Source organism: Rhinopithecus bieti, unplaced genomic scaffold (assembly GCF_001698545.2).
Source record: "Rhinopithecus bieti isolate Rb0 unplaced genomic scaffold, ASM169854v2 scaffold_32081, whole genome shotgun sequence".
Classification (NCBI taxonomy): domain Eukaryota; kingdom Metazoa; phylum Chordata; class Mammalia; order Primates; family Cercopithecidae; genus Rhinopithecus; species Rhinopithecus bieti.
Genome location: NW_016814436.1, coordinates 5,583,681 through 5,598,356, shown reverse-complemented (window position 1 = coordinate 5,598,356; position 14,676 = coordinate 5,583,681). Strand labels below are relative to the sequence as shown.

The 14,676-nt window shown below is 42.4% G+C and overlaps 1 protein-coding gene and 1 long non-coding RNA gene across 2 annotated transcripts in view; both read left to right on the top strand.

Moving 5' to 3' along the window:
* ATXN10 (ataxin 10) overlaps window positions 1–7,217 on the top strand; it is a 184,870-nt gene extending 177,653 nt beyond the window's left edge. The window contains exons 11-12 of the mRNA XM_017850797.1: window positions 5,339–5,526; window positions 6,014–7,217. Coding sequence (XP_017706286.1) covers window positions 5,339–5,526; window positions 6,014–6,016 — 191 coding nt within the window. The 3' untranslated portion in view covers window positions 6,017–7,217. The remainder of the gene's footprint in view (window positions 1–5,338; window positions 5,527–6,013) is intronic.
* On the top strand, window positions 3,451–5,331 carry LOC108514522 (uncharacterized). Its single transcript, XR_001881230.1, has 3 exons — window positions 3,451–3,676; window positions 3,777–3,908; window positions 4,093–5,331. It is a non-coding gene; the product is annotated as an uncharacterized LOC108514522 (long non-coding RNA).
* Window positions 7,218–14,676: the final 7,459 nt, after the last annotated feature.

Sequence of the window (14,676 nt, the reverse complement as noted above, 5' to 3'; positions counted from 1 at the left end):
GCTATCTCTTGGCAGCTCCTTCACCCTGCCCTTGCAGTGTGACAGCAGCCGCTGACACAGGCAAGTGATGGGCGTGGCTGTGTGCTGTAGAAGTTTATTTACGGATACTGACATTTGAATTTCAAATAATTTTCATGTGTCAGAAATCAGTATTCTTCAGATTTTTTTCCAGTCATCTAAATATATTAAAACTGTTTTTAGTTTGCTGTCATAAAAAGCACAGGCCATCATTTGCTGACCCCTGTTCTTAGCAGTCTTCTAAACACCGACAGAGCAGTGACCAGAACAGAGTTCCTGTCGCCCTGGAGTCTACATTTAGTGATGTACAGGACTTTAAGTAGCACTGATTTTGATAGCTGGAAGAATAGTTTAGCTTGATGGAATCTGTCTCATCAGACAATTCCAGTTTTAACATTTCAGCTTACCCGACTGTACTTTAAAAGTGAGCTTGGCACATCAATCTGCTGGTCATTAAAACCCTTACCATGGATTGTTTTTCTGTATCATGCTGTTTCCCAGCCTATGTTCTTCTCCCCTGCTAATATCTTATCCCCTTGCTGGTACAAGACCACCCAGTTTAGTGTTGGGCCGTGTGTTGAACCAGCTGAGGCCCAGTGCAGTGCTGCCTCGGCCATTCAGCAGTACAAGGTGCTTTACTGACGCTGTGGTCTTGGTGGCCTGGGTCAAGACCCCAGAGTCCCCTGCTGAAGAGCTGGCCAGCACCATCAAGTCCCGCTCTAGTGCTGATTGCAGGGTTCTTTCAAGGCAGTTTTGCAACAAACAGGCTCATGCCTTCTATTTGTAGTAGCTATGGAAACGTTAGAAGCTCTCTTTCTAAAGCTAAGCATACAATAAAGCACTTCAGATGTTGGTAGGATTAGAGACTTTAGAAGATGTTTAATTTTCTCCCCTACTCTTTCTTTCTCTCTGTCCCTTTAGAGAGGGAACAAGAGGGCGATGTGAATATTAACTGAGACTTGCTTTAATCTCTCTCGTGACACTTCAGACTGTCTAGGTCTGCACAGGCTGCACTCTAACGAGTGGCATGCATATTCATGAGCCAGGGCTGTGGACCAGACACGCTTCCTAGGGCTGTATTTTACAGTGTTTTTATTTTCAACTCAAATTTCATGAAAGAAACAACTATGAAAAATTGATTTTGTGATTATGATTAAGTCTAGAACCCAAGACAGCAGTGCTAAAATGTTCTCACTGAAAATAGGAACAGATTAGAGGAGGTTTGTGTAGTATTTGATTTACAGATAGACAACACAAACCCCAAAATGTTGGTGCTCACTTAGAGGGGGCAGTGGAGCAAACTTCACGTCTGCCTAAGAAGAATGCATAGGGGTTCTACCTTCATGAAGTCCTCCTTAAACCGGAAGGAAAGATGAATTTCACTTAAAATACGTAAGAGTATTAAATGTATATTTAAATGAAAAGTGTTGAGGTTTACTATTATTGGCATGGTTGTTATTTCTGATTTTCAAGGCCCTGAAAGGGAGTTGATTCCAGAGTGGTCTTGTGGCCCTATTTCTTCTCAGCCTTTCACACTTCCTTGACTTACATCTTTTTGCACTTTGATACTAATTTTGGAAGAAGACAAAAATGCCTTTTCTGCTTTGGGCTTCAGTGCTTCTTCCATTAGGTTGTCAGGTCAGTGGCTATGCCAAGAATCTGCTCCTTGTGAAATACTGGACTATCATATTTTGTTCCTGAGGTAGTATGCCTGAAGCCTGGGGCTGCAGAGGGCTGAGCGCAGGACCTATCACCCCAGCTGCAAGCGGTGCCCCTGTTTGAGGGAGACACCTGGCAGCCCTTCATCTCCAAGAGGGCTTTTTTTCAGTCTCATTCTTTCTGTGCTCCACTTGTCTTATATATAAAGCGGGCATTGTGTAAGTTTGTATTCTACAGAAATTAGCTACCAAACACTTTAAGGGTGGGTTGCTATTAAAATACCATGATAACAGTATTTTCACAAAATGTGATAGAAATGTTGCCCTCCAACCCCAAGATGAACAGATTAAAATCCATTCTTTGATCCCATCCACATGGGAATTCTGGTGTTTTGTTGTCGTGGACCTTTTATTTACGCAGTCCAGCCTCCTTGCCTGGGTTGCGTTTGTATCGGTTTACTTTCATCTAATCTCTCAAACCCTAAAAAGCCCAAGGTTGGGAAACCACACCAAGAGCAGGAGGCAAAAACACAGCCTGTGGGTCGCTGCAGTGCCACCGTGGCCCCACCCACGTGGTGAATGAGAGATAGCATGCTTGCATTTGTTCATTTAGCAAACATTTCCCAGCACCACGCTAGGGACAGAGCACAGAGAAGTGAGTACCACTGGGCTTGTGGCGAGGAGTTCACAGTGCATTAGGGCATACAGAAATATAAACAAACAGTCATAGCTTACATAATTTCAATAAGGCCAGACACGGTGGCTGTAGTCCCAGCTATTCAGGAGGCTGAGGCAAGAGGATCACTTGAGCCTAGGCTTTCAAGACACAATTTCAATAAATACGTATTGAACATGCACCTTGTGCTGGGAACTAGACTCGGTGCTAGGATATCGAAGTCAATTAGATGGGACTCCTGCGCTCGAGGAGCTCACAGACTCATAAACAGATGAGTACAGTGCAGTGTGATGAGAACTGTTAAAAAAAAAAAAAAAAAGAGACTGCGTTGGCAACAGACAGCAGGTGCACCTAATTTAAGCAGGTGTCGCAGGGTAGCTTAAACAGGGAAGGCTTCCGGGAGACTGTGATACTTTGCTGAGTCTCGAAGCCTAAGTGTGCCCCATGAGAAAGGAAGCAGCAGTGAGGAAAGCACATCCCAGGTCAGGGATTTGTGTGTGCAAAGACAGAGGCGAGGCCAGCATTGTGACATTGCCAGAGCCTGAGAGATGAGGGTGTCTGGCAGGAGAGGTTGGTAGGGGCCGTCTGGCGGGGTCTCACGTGCCCTGGAGTGGAGCACTTTGATAGTCCCTTTCCTCCAGAGACATCCTGTGTTTGCTGCTGGCAGTGACGGTGCTGGCACCAGACTCTTCAGTTTCTGAGCCAACCACCCCTCTGATCTCAGGAGCTCTGAATGCAGTATTGGGAATTTCAGCTTTCCTACTTTAATTATATTTAAGTGAATAACCAGGATGTTTCAGAAAGAATTGTTATGCTTCTTTCACTTACCATTAGGGAGTTATACTCATGAACAAAAATTCCCCGGTCTTATACATGTATTTCTTGCTCCTTGAGTCAGTTCTCCTTATAATCTCTGACTCCTCCTTTTCCTACAAAAAGTGAGAAAATGAATTTGTACATTGCCAGTGACATCCTGGGTGTGAAATTCGAATAATTCATTGTTGAGAAATTCACGAATATGTTGTAAGTGCTTGATACCGGGGCTCATTATCTTTATTCTCTATTCTGGCACAAAGTGGGGGTTCAGTGATCATGGAAAATAGGTGGATATTCAAATTTAAGATTTATGCATTTGAATATTTGAATAGGTTAGGTTCTGTCTCCAGAAAAGAAATGCAGCCATATAAAGGACCTGGACTTTGTCACAAGAGAATGACAGATAAATGACAAAATGAGAACATTTTCCCCACCATAGACAGATGACTGATTATAGAAGCAGCATCAGCTGGGCACTGACAGTGCTTTTCTCTGCCATCTGGAAAAGGTCAGTCATTTATACCCACCAGTGGTTTCGATGCTAAACCTCCAAAGACCAGCAGGTCATTCACTCAGCACATGCTGGTTGGTCCTTTGCTTTGTGCTAGGCTCCATGTCGAGGCCCAAGGCCCCAGGAACACACAACCACAGCCCCTGCCGTGGAGGAGCTGGGAGACCCAGGCCAGGAGCTTAAGTGCTGTGAGTGGGGAAGCAGAGAGGACCCTGGGCCAGTTCACCAGGTGGGTATTGGAGGGACTAAGATGGAGCAACCTTTTTAAAGCCCCGAAAACACTTCCTGAGCATACAGCTGCCCGTGTTTAGTATGTTTCAGTTGTCTGACTTCATTGGACAGTCATTTTTACTGTTTTCTTTTGAGGCTGTTGAACTAGGGAGAGAAACTGTTGGACTCATTTTCTTTCCCAGATACTACAGGAAAGAGCACCAGCTGTATGAATGTTAAAGTTTTCTCCGTGTTCCCATGCCGTGTTGGGGGAGCTGGAAATGTCTCAGAACTGGTCCACAGCGTTGCACAGGGGCGTTCAGGACAAGATCAGAAGACTTGGCTCTTTAGCTCTAGGGTTTGATACCTTGTGGGGACATGGACGCCCTGGTTCTGGCATTGGCAGTGCCTGAGTGGGAAGCATCTGGTAATCATCAGGGGACAGGACTTGTTGGACTTGATGCCTTTATCTGTTCAGGGGCGGGGAGGCCTCTTTCTTTGGAAAAGTGTTTATTCCACCCTAGGTTCTTTGTTGTTCCCCTGGATCAGGGTGCCAAGCCCAGTAGGGACGCAGCCTCTCTTGGCAGTTTCTTATGTATGTCCCTGAATCCAACCAGTGAAGACTGGTCCCTGCAGTAGTTTTTGTACAGTCCTTTCTAGAACTACATATAATAGCAATTTAATGCTTGCATGAAGTTTACACGGCTCTTGGTGATTCAATCAAATGCCCTACTCAGTAATGTGGCAACGCTATCCCAGTCTTCGTAGGTTGTCTCTGGTCTCCTGCCAAGCGGAACGTGCCAGGTGAGCACTTGGGCACAGTGAGCCCTGATGCTTTCAGGAGCCTGAGTATTCACACTAAACACAGCAAATCCTTCAAAGGCCTTCCAGCTTCATCTTTAGAATACTGAATGCGGGAAATTCCATGGTGACTCCTAGGAAACAATTCTTATTTCTAACTGGGCTCCCATTAAACAAGATGATTTTCCTGATTCTAACCTGACATCTTTGTGACTGATTCTTTAGTGCTCCTCTTATTCTTTCCCTAGTGAGTCAGTAACATAATTATTCAACAAAGGAATGTGTGTGTGTGCACGCACACACGTTTGCCTGTGTGTGTGTTCTTGGGTTCATAAACTTCAGTTTGAGCTATTCTAAGACTTTGCTTCCTTGTTCATTCATTCAGCAAATACTGAGTAAATATCTCTGGGTGCCAGTGGCTGGACATCACACACACATGTTGGATGTATATGTGCATATGCAGGCATTGCCTCTTTTTAATGTGTTTGCAGTTTAGATGCATATTCAGAGAATGCATCCTCAAGAAAACCTGTTAATTGATCCTGGATGTTCCGTGTTTCTGTGCTCCTCTACTCCTTTTCTGATAATTCTTATGTGAAGTTATCAAACAGGAAAGTATGTTGTCACATTCCTTCACTCTGGCTCCAGTTCTGACCCAGTGGGTGATATACGCCATCCGAAACCTTACTGAAGACAACAGCCAAAACCAAGATTTGATTGCAAAGATGGAGGAACAGGGGCTGGCAGATGCATCCCTACTTAAAAAAGTGGGTTTTGAAGTTGAAAAGAAGGGCGAAAAGCTGATCCTGAAATCTACTAGAGACACCCCTAAGCCAGTAAGTACCCTCAAGGGAACTGTCCTTCCCTTTGGTTTGTAGAAAGCTGTTTCCACTTCCCCATTGCTTCAAGCACGAGGCTCTTTGTAAGAATATGGATAGGAGAATTGTGCCCTCTCTAGTGGTTTACCGAGGAAAGCCCTAAAGAGAGCTGCAAACAGTTTTTTTGTTATGGCTTTATGCTGCCATTTTCTTAAAACAGATAAAATTTCAAACTCATTCTGGGTGAGAAATATAAAAGGCATATCAAAATGTGTACATGGTATAAAAGTAAGTTACTCATAGGAATTAGATTTTCTTTAAAAGATAGTTAATGTTCACTATAGTTTAAAAAACAAAACTCCTTGAATACTATTGCATGAATTGTTTCAGGTTTCTGTAAGTTATTTGTGATCACTAACCAAAGTTCTGGGGTTTTTTCCCCTTTGTCTGATGAATTTTGTGAATAGATTTGTTATATCTGCATTTCTTTCTTTTTTCTTCTTAGTGAATGAACTGCATCCAGATACCTGAATTTTCGGAGTATGTTTCATGGATTTTTCATCTTCTGCAGTGTGTGAAATCGCAAGTGTTTGAAGATTTATAAGTACAAATTCGGGAACTTACGAATTTTTTAGGTAGTGGAGTTTAATGTGTGTAAGCTAGAAGTGGAAGTAACGGAGCGTTCTCTTGTTTCTTTGCATTAATGTAACTGTGTGGTTTGCCTTTGTCCCCCTGGATACAACATGCATTTAAAGAATATATTGTCCTTACTGTGACAGCAGATAATAAACCAGTCTCTTGGAGGGCACAACCCTTATTTGACAAAACTTGGACGTTGCCTTGGACTGTGTTTGTCCCTTCAGATGGCAACTCAGCATCATTCTTTATATTCCTCTTCTCACTGGGGTTTCTGAGCTCCGGCAGGCAGTTGAAGTAGTTTCTCACTGTGATTAATTCTACCAGTCTCTTTTCACCCCTCTGCCTTTCCAAAACATTGACAAGACTCATTTCCAGTTAATTAATTCAAGAACCCTCCCTCTTCATTTTAGGTACTGGGCTGTCTTGTCACTGAGCCCTGTCCCTTTGGAATGTGGCAGGGAGCGAGGTTGCTGAGAGAACATGTGGGCTCTTAACTCTTCTTATTCCAGTGTGTCCCAGAAGTCGACATCCCAGGCCCCATTCTGTGTCAAGGTGAATGCCTGTGTCTTCCCCGGCTTCATGCCTCTGTCATGGGGGAGGAATAGCTGATGTTCTGCTCTGGTGCAGCGCCATAGCATTAAAGGTACCTTTCTGTCTCCTTTGATTTAAAAAGCACCAGTCTCATGAAGGTGCCACTCAGTTTTAGCCGTGTCTTCACTGGAATTACAAAAGTACTTTTAGGGAGCAGGAGTTTATTTGACATCTAGTTATCTGTCTGTCTGTTCATCTATCTGTCTATCTGCTGTATGAGAGGTAGGAGTGGATTAAATGACCACTGAACTCACTGAATCCAGATCATTCATATTATCCACAAAAGCTCTAGGGGGAGGTCACGTTGTGAATGTTTAAAACATATTATCTTCTTCAACAGCCACATCACCAAACAATATATCCAGAGATTTTGCACAATTCGTGTTGAACCTTCCAAAATAAAAACAATAAAGACCTGTCCAAAAGTTTTTACAAAAATACTGATTGCTACCAAATAAAGTGCTTCTAAGCTTTGTGTAGGCATACTTTTAACTGATTTGTAAAAATAGCTTAAGCATGTTGAGAATGAAATAAAAGTTTTCCCATGTGCTATCTAATGTACTCCGTGTAACTCTGAAGACACATCAGCTTCTAGGATTGCAGCAATCTAGGAATAACATTTTTCTCTCGTTTATGACTTTCCATCAGTAAAGAAGCCATTGTGAAAGTAAAATTACACAAAGGAGTCATTCTCTTCTGGGACATAAAGAGTTAAAGCTCGTCCTCTAAATAGAAGGCTGGCCAAAGGGAAAAAACAGTGGGAGTCCCTTTTCCCTTTTAACAAGTTTGCAATAGACACTTCTTTTTTTCCTGTCTCAATGGATGTGTGCACACCAGTGGAATCACACAAACTTGTCGGTATGAGCTATATAATAACAAACACAAATAAATAAAAGGGAGCCTTGTGAGAATACAGAATGGGGTAATGGTTATGTGTTTTCTAAGTAGGAAGTGTGGGGCTTGCATAGTGAAAACATGCTGATGACTGCATTGTGGCTGCCTTTGATTCCCTTGGATGGATTAATTCTTGAGCACAACAGCTTCCCTGTCCTCTATCGTGGACTCGGAGCTCCTGAGAACCTTGTTTTACATGCTATAGAGGATTAATCACCACCTCAATCAGTCATTTAGAAGGAAGAAAAAAGCAGGCCAGCCTTACAGAATTTGTAAAGAGACAGAATGGTCACAGCAAGTTTTGTGACCATATTATTGTTTTCAAGAGCAAGCTGACAAAGCTTTTAGCTGGCTTCACTTTAAAAGATAGAGGGGAAGGCTCCTCAGCTTGATACTGAGTCCGAGTATTTGCAGAGTGATTATTTTTTAATACTTTAACAATGAATGTGAAGATTTCAAAATACTTATTTTGCAGTCTTAAAACAGTCAGCTGTCTGTATCCACAGGTTCTGTATCCCCAGATTGAACCAACTAGGGATTGAAAATACTCAGGAAAAATAAAATAGTAATACAACAACAAAAAACAATACAGATTTTAAAATACAGGGTGACAACTATGTCCATAGCATTTACATTTTATTAGGTGTTACAAGTAATCTGGAGATGATTTAAAGTATGTGGGAAAATGCGGGTAGGTTATATGCAAATACCATGAAGGTTCATATCAGAGACTTGAGCATCCATAGATTTTGGCATCCAAGTGGGGGGGTCCTAGAACCAATACCCCATAGATTTCAAGGGCCAACTTACTAAACTGTTAGGATTTATTAATATTTGTTCATTGTCCTCCTGCCCCAGCCTTATAAGACATGCCTGCTTCCTCTTCTGTCATGATCCTAAGTTTCCTGAGGCCTCCCGAGCCATGCTTCCTGTATAGCCTGCAGAGCCATGAGCCAATTAAACTTCTTTTCTTTATAAATTATCCAGTCTCAGGGAGTTCTGTATAGCAATGCGAGAAGGCACTAACGCAACGTCCTGGTTTTGTGGTTCTGTTTTGTTTTGTTTTAGGAGCTAACATTGAAATGCATTTTTTTGTTGTGGTTCAGTAACTTCACAATCTAAGCACAGGGCTTTGGAAACTGCTAAAACATGTCCTTTGCAAAGTAGGATATAGAAAAAATGATTGAGATGATTTGGGCTACCAATTAGTACATCTTTAAATCAAAATTAATGTTTTATTGTGCATCTTATATCCATTCTCTTTTGAAGTCATTCATGTGCTGCCCTGATAATACATGACATTTAAATGTTATTTAAATGATATTTTTTTTCAAGGCAGAGTGTTGCTCTGTCGCCCAAGCTGGAGTGCAGTGGCACGATCTTGGTTCACTGCAACCTCTGCTTCCCAGGTTCAAGCGGTTCTTCCGCCTCAGCCTCCTGAGTAGCTGGGATTATAGGCATGCACCATCATGCCTGGCTAATTTTTGTATTTTTAGTAAAGACAGGGTTTAACCATGTTTCCAGGCTGGTCTCAAACTCCTAACCTCATGATCCGCCCTCCTCGGCCTCCCAAAATGCTGGGATTACAGGCATGAGCCACTGCGCCTGGCCTTAAAATGATTTTTTTACTGTCCTTTAATTTCTGTCATTGAATAAATAAACAAAGATGTTAGAACAAAAATGCCAGTCTTTGCATAAAGAAAACTTTTTAAAAAATCTTTCATCATCAGTAAGTTCTACACATAAGTGCTTCACATGTGAAGCAGTAGAATTGAGGCAGAATTTTTAAATGCAGAAAAGTTGAGGAAGAACCTTAACATTTAAGACCTAATGTAAAACCTAGCCTGTAGGGCAGCGGGGGGACAACAAGGAAACTGCCCTCTCGGTGCTGTCCGAGGTTCTGATCATTTCAGCTGTATTGGCTTGTTCACATACAATCAATTGAAAACCTTCTTTTCAAAATTCAGATTTTTTTCTTGTGTTTGTATGACACAATATCTGTTTTCCTCTTCCCTACACACTTTATGTATTTATTTATATTTTGAGGTCACATATTATGTGATATTTCACAATATGAATTTGATTTACTGTCCACAATATACGTGAATTTTTAAGCTTTTGCCGTAAACATAGTGGTTATGGTATTAACTCATCCCTCAGACTCTCCTCATCTCAATCAGAGACATTCCTGTCAGTGGAAATTAATTTTCATAGTTTTCTGTAATTATTTATTCTTGCTTAAATTAGAAACATATTAAATGTTTCTTTTTGTTTAAACAACATCATATACATTATTCATTTACTCACAAATTTCTATGCTTATTTCATATCACTGAAGCAAGGGCTTAGGTAATTTTTATCATATGGATTTAATTTTTCTACCACTTTGTAAAGTGTATTGGCCAAGAATATCAGCTCTGAAGCTAGAATTCTGGGTTCCAGTCCCTGCTCTTTCTCCTGCTTAACCATGGGCAGGTTCCATAAGCTCTGAGTGTCTCCATTTTCTCATTTCCAGCCCCACTGAAAATGCAGCTTATAATACCACCTGCCTTATCAGAGCACATGAGAGAACAAGCAAGTGACTGTGTGTAAAGTGCTTAATCCTGGCATTAATCCCATTATATGAATGAGGAGGTTGAGTCACAGAGAAGTTATGCCCAAGGTCAAACAGCAGTCAATGCTTAGTGATTAATTGGGATAGTTAATTGGAAGAGAATGAGAAAAAATAGATAGCTTCTTTTCCCAGAATCGTGGAAAACTAATATAGCAGAAATGCCTGGACTGTGGCTTTGGATGTTGTATTAGTGCGTTCTCGCATTGCTATACAGAACTCCCTGAGACTGGGTAATTTATAAAGAAAAGAGGTGTAATAGACTCATGGCTCTGCAGGCTATACAGGAAGTATGGCTGGGGAGGCCTCAGGAAACTTAAGATCATGGCAGAAGGGGAAGCAGGACGTCTTACGCGGCTGGAGCAGGAGGAAGAGAGTGAGGGTGGTGATGGGGTGCTACACACTTTTAAACAACCAGATCTTGTGAGAACTCATTATCATGAGAACCGACCGCAAGGGTGAAATCCACCCATGTGATCCAGTCACCTTCCATCAGGACCCCCTTCAGCATTGGGGATTACAGTTGGACTTGAAAATTGGGCAGGGACACAAATCCAAACCGTATCAGATGTAAAGCAAGGAGAGTGCTATGGGAAGAACATAGGCTTGCAATTAGAAAAACCCAAGTTCAAATCTCAACTTCACTTGCCAGCTGTGTGGCCTTGAGTAAGTTGCTTAACCACTCTGAGCCTAAGTTTCCCCCTCAAGGACTGCACCATGCACTGGGGATACAACAGTGAACAAGACAAACATGGCCTCTGCTCTCATAAAGATTATCTTCTGGTGAGGGTGACAGAAAGTTATTAATAAGTGAACAAATACATAAAACAAGAGCATTGCTATTGTAGTAAGTGCCATGAAGAAAATAGGCAAGTTGATGGTAACTGGGGTGTTCTTTTTGAGCAAAAGCCAGAAGGTTGAAAACGTGCCAGCTGTGCAAAGAATCAGAGAAGTGTCCCGAAAGAGGGAGCAGCAAGTGCAGAAGCCCCAAGATTGGAAAAGCTTCACCTGGTCAGGAACCAGGAGGGTGGCCATTGGGCCCAGCGCCTGGTGGCCCAGGGAGAACATCATAAGACCAGATCAGAGGGGTCAGCAGGAATCAGATCATGCAAGGGTCTTCAAGGCCATGGGAGGAGTTTGAATTTTGCTTGAAGTACATCGGGAGGGTATTGAGCCAATTTTAGCAGAGGAGTATGAAGATTACGCTTGCAATTTTAAATGACTACTCTTGCTGCTGTGTGGAAAATGGGGAGGAGAAAGAATGAAAGTGGAGAAATTGCGTCTGGGGCTGTTGATGACAGTGATCCAGACAAGCATGGTGGCAGTGGAAATGGAGAGAAAGACTTGAGTTGGAACTATGTGTCTGAGGGAGGATCCGTAGGAGTAGTTGAGGGTGGGGTGCGTGAAGTCAACAAGAGTAGCTCGTAAGATCTGTTGAACAGCTAGGTGGTTGATTGTCCATTCACTGGGGGTGGAAAAGTTCAGTGTGAAGATTAGTTCTTGTGTATGTTTTATTTGTAGCAAAGAGAATCCAGAATTCCATTCTGGGCAAATGAAGTTTGAGATGCTTTTGAGACATCCAAGTGGTGATGATTTTAAAAGTAGTTGAACCTATAAACTAGGGCTCAGAAGACAGATCAGCACTGGAAATAGATACTTGGAATCATTGGTTTTATGTATAGATGATATGAAGCCATGGAAATCAATGAGATGAGGGTGAGGCTGTAGAAAGACTAGTGAAGGAGGTCTGCTGTCAGCGTGTGACCCACAGTCTAAACTTGCTCTCGACATAAGAGCATGAGGCTCCTCAATATGTTAGAGACCCCTCAAAAAATTCTAATGGCTTTATCACAAAAATGTACCGTAGTGGACTTGAGCATCCCCTTCTCTTTTTTATATATTTATGTATTGGGTGGGGAGGGGGTCTTGCTCTATCACACAGGCTGAAATTTAATGCTACAGCCTTGGTTCCCTGCAGCCTTGAACTCCTGGGCTCAACTGATCCTCCCACTTCAACTTCCTGAGTAGCTGGGTCTACAGGTGTGAGCCACTGCGCCCGGCTACCATTCTGTTCTTGTTAGACACTTTACTTTCGGCTTCTCATCGTTAGAAATGCTGCAGTGAACATCTTAGGGCATAAAGTCTTATCTTTGTTTTAGGTTGCATACTGTGGGAGGTCAAGGAAGGAAGATAAAGGGTTAAAGAAGATTTGTCTCAGAGAAGTAATCATATTAGAAAAGAAAAGGCACTTCCAAATCTAGTGGTGATTGACTATGTAGTTCTGACCAAACCTCTCTGAAGGCAACTGAAACACAGGTCAGAATAGTTTCAGCTGCTGCTTAAAGGCACCTGGGAGCTAGCAAGACACAGTGAGAAATTACAGGGCCAGGGTCTGGGAGTGAAAAGAGGCCCAGGAAGATAAGTGTATTTGGGTTGCTGTTTCCTCTGAGAGTATTTTTCATTTCAGAGGAGGAGGCAGAGCAGCTGAGAGGCCAAGGAGTGCTTGTAAGAATCCTGGGAGCCAAGACGGTGGGATGCTGTACTGGTGAACCTCCATTGCTACAGGCAGGAACCCAGTGGGCTGAGTCAGAAGAGTCACAGTGAACCAGAAGTAGTTACTCCCAGAGACCACACTCGGTTTCCAAACATTTCCACCCCAGAAACTGAACTCAAGTTCCCCTTGTGTGCTATGACGTGTGATGTCAATGATATACTACATCCTGGAGTACTGCTCACCCAGGCATCTAGCAACAGAAATCTCAGGAAAACGGCACCAACCCTTGGTCTTACACTATTTGCATAATTTTTCATACATATTGTCTCAAAAATAGGTGACAAGACAACACGATATGAAAGTCAAAAGAAACGATAACAAATAGAAACAAACCTAGAGGGGCTCCTGATAGTGGAGTCTTCAGGCAGGAATTTCTAAAGACTTTATTCAATATGTTTAAAGAGACCAAGGACAATACTGGAAATGTCAGCAAAAGAAGGGACACACTGTAACAGGGGGACCAAATGAAAATTACTGAACCGGAAAAATATAACCAAAATTAAGAAATCAGTGGATGAGTTGAGCCACAAAAAAGATAAATAGCAAATGGAAGGAAAATAGGCCAGTTGGAAACATCTGGAAGGGATCGCTAAGAGATCAAATGATGAAAAATATAGATGATAGAGTAAAAGACATCTAGGATACAGTGAAAGGTTCTGATATCCCTATTTAGGGTCTAAGAAGAGAGAAAAAAACGGGTACTTTAGTTTTTAGTCATAATACCCGAAAGTCATCACCAAACCTTGGGGTTTGAATGTTACCAAGAAAATAGTATTAAGAGAAAATTCACATGGGCATCACAGCCCAGACAGGTGATTCATTTAGTTCCTTCAATAAGCCAAGCAGTAACTGGGAGTAAGCAGAAGAGAGGGGCACCATTTCCCGAGGCTGGTCAGTCTTTTCTCTCTTTTGCCTTAGTCTCACTTGCAGGTTTCTTGCCCCCGCCAGCGTGTCTGGTGACCACCACTTAGAAACTTCTCATCCCAGTCCGCATAAGGGCTGGAGTCAGTATGTGGTTGGCATGCAGTGCTCTCTCAGCCAGCTCAGTGCACGCTAAAGAGACTCAGGTGGTCAGCGCTCGCTCGATCTCCACGTGCTCTGACAGGCTGGGCATCGACCGGGTATCTGAGCACTTAGTGCGCTTCTTACCCTATAAGCTCACAGTTGCATTGGTCTGACTGGTTAACGCCCACACTAACCTCCTCCGTTACATCATGGGTTAAGGGAGTTATTTACAGCTTATGAGTATAGCAGGGATTTATGCCTTTGGGTAAAGTAACTATGTTTTATCTCAACACACACAACCTCTCACAAACAACATACGCTTATCCCAACAGGGCACACATTTACGATTCTGGCAGGTTTTTGAGTAGTAACATGATTTTCACCTCTTCTAGAGACATTCTGTAGTGCATTTGAAGGGAAACATGTTTACAAGCAAAAGGACATTTTGGTGGGTGTTATGGGCTAAATTGTGTCCCCCAAAAATTCATATAATGAAATCCTACCCTCAGAATGTGACCATATTTGGAGCCAAGGTTTTTAAAGAACTAAGTTAAAGTCATTAAGGTGGACCCTAATGCAGTATAACTGCTGTTCTTTTATAAAAAGAGGAAGTTTGGACACAAGATACAGAGGGAAGACCGTGAGAAGACACAGGGAAAAGACAGTAATCTATAAGCCTGGCAGCGAGGCCTCAGAAGAGAGAATACATTTCTGCTGTTTAAGCTGCTCAGTGTGTGGTACTTTGTACGGCATCCCTGGCAAACTAATAAATGGTGGGAACCTTGTTTGCCAGTTTGTTTGAAACACAGCAAATATACCTAATGTCCTTTGTAATGGAGGATAAGGCATGCACCACAAAGATTTGTTTCACATG